Consider the following 1,394-nt stretch of genomic DNA (forward strand, 5'->3'; position numbering starts at 1 on the left):
TGACCTGTTCTAACCTGTTTGGTAACTGACTGAAGCGATGCTGTAAATCTGTCCCCAGCGAGCGCTTCGAACCAGACCACGTTAAATAAAACCTGGACAGTCAACACAAAACTCACTCAGCAGTGTGACATGATTTCACTTTGGTCAAAAAGACCATGGCAGCCTCCTTGTCAAACAGCCGATCTCTGGTCCACACCAAATCCATTGCTGCACCACCCTTGACGGACAACTTGAATGAAAGAAAGAGACAGCAGACCAGTGAAGGGGTATAGTTGGTTAGTAGTATTGTCAGATCCAAGTTCACGAAAATGAAGGAGCCAGATGTATAGAAAGTAACCCATATGGTAGCCTACTGTCGTGGTCAGTTGGTGGCCGATAATTGGCCTACAGTTGTTAGTGGTTACGACACTGGCACCTCCGTGCTGTTGGATGACAATTAAATAATAGAACAAATAAATTGATCAGCTGTAGCACCCTTTCGGTGCCTAACTGCCATGCCACCACCAGAAGGAAGCACGAGGGCTGGGAGACTGCCAGGTTGTCCGAGCCTAGACAGGGGAAATCAAGAGGCAGAGGTCGGGTTCGAACCACAGACCTTCCGGATGACAATATAACGAAATATTTGCTGTGTGGCATGGACATTGAATTAGGATTAAACATGGCGAAGTTATGAGACGTGTTGAAATGAACAGAAAACGGTGCGAACATACAAACAAACATGTGAGTACGAAGTCCATACGGTATAGTTGGACTGTCTGGCCAAATGAAATCGTCGGTTATGTAGGAAATTGTTGAAACAAAGCTTTCACGTGAACGCGTGACAAAATAGTGACGGTGCTGCTGACGGGTGACAGGAGAGGACGAACAAATCAGATCAGTTGATTTTCGACGTTGTGTAAAGCAATCAGAAATTTAGGTCACTTCATTACTCAAGTGTGCGAACCCTGGTAGACGGTGTTGGCGGTGCGAAAAATTCCCGAACGATATTACTTAGAACACATCCAAGTAGTAAGTAACCGATTTCAAGTGTCATCAAAACTGGTTGGTAGCGTTCACACCATGAAAAACCTCTACCCCACTAACTTAGCAGTTGACTGCTCCAAATGCTGTGTTCATTCACAAAGCGAAATGCAATCACCACCACTCTATAAACAGAACGCCTGGGAGTGGTCTTTACATGAACGGTATTCGCTTTGCTTCATTTTGCGTGATCTTGCATCGCAGTAATCCACTCATTTACTCTGTCACAAATAGATCAACAGTGTCGCTTCTGTATACTTATGGATGTCTGGCCCACGAGTGGATGTAACATGTTTATAAAGATTAATTTTGATTGCGAACTATCGTACTGAAATCTCCCGTTAGTAGTGTACTTTCGTGAGCAGTACACCCAT

At 44.5% G+C, this 1,394-nt stretch overlaps 2 protein-coding genes across 2 annotated transcripts in view; one reads left to right on the plus strand and one right to left on the minus strand.

Annotated features, from left to right (window-relative positions):
• Positions 1 to 1,394, minus strand: part of T265_09785 (hypothetical protein) — a gene marked incomplete at both ends in the record, with an annotated part of 28,961 nt that overhangs the window by 18,143 nt on the left and 9,424 nt on the right. The window lies entirely within an intron of this gene.
• The window catches only part of T265_09784 (hypothetical protein), a gene marked incomplete at both ends in the record, with an annotated part of 9,781 nt that overhangs the window by 7,414 nt on the left and 973 nt on the right, over positions 1 to 1,394 (plus strand). Inside the window, one exon of the mRNA XM_009175958.1 lies at positions 448 to 666. Coding sequence (XP_009174222.1) covers positions 448 to 666 — 219 coding nt within the window. The remainder of the gene's footprint in view (positions 1 to 447; positions 667 to 1,394) is intronic.

This window comes from Opisthorchis viverrini (assembly GCF_000715545.1).
Source record: "Opisthorchis viverrini unplaced genomic scaffold opera_v5_302, whole genome shotgun sequence".
In the NCBI taxonomy this organism is placed as follows: Eukaryota; Metazoa; Platyhelminthes; class Trematoda; order Opisthorchiida; family Opisthorchiidae; genus Opisthorchis; species Opisthorchis viverrini.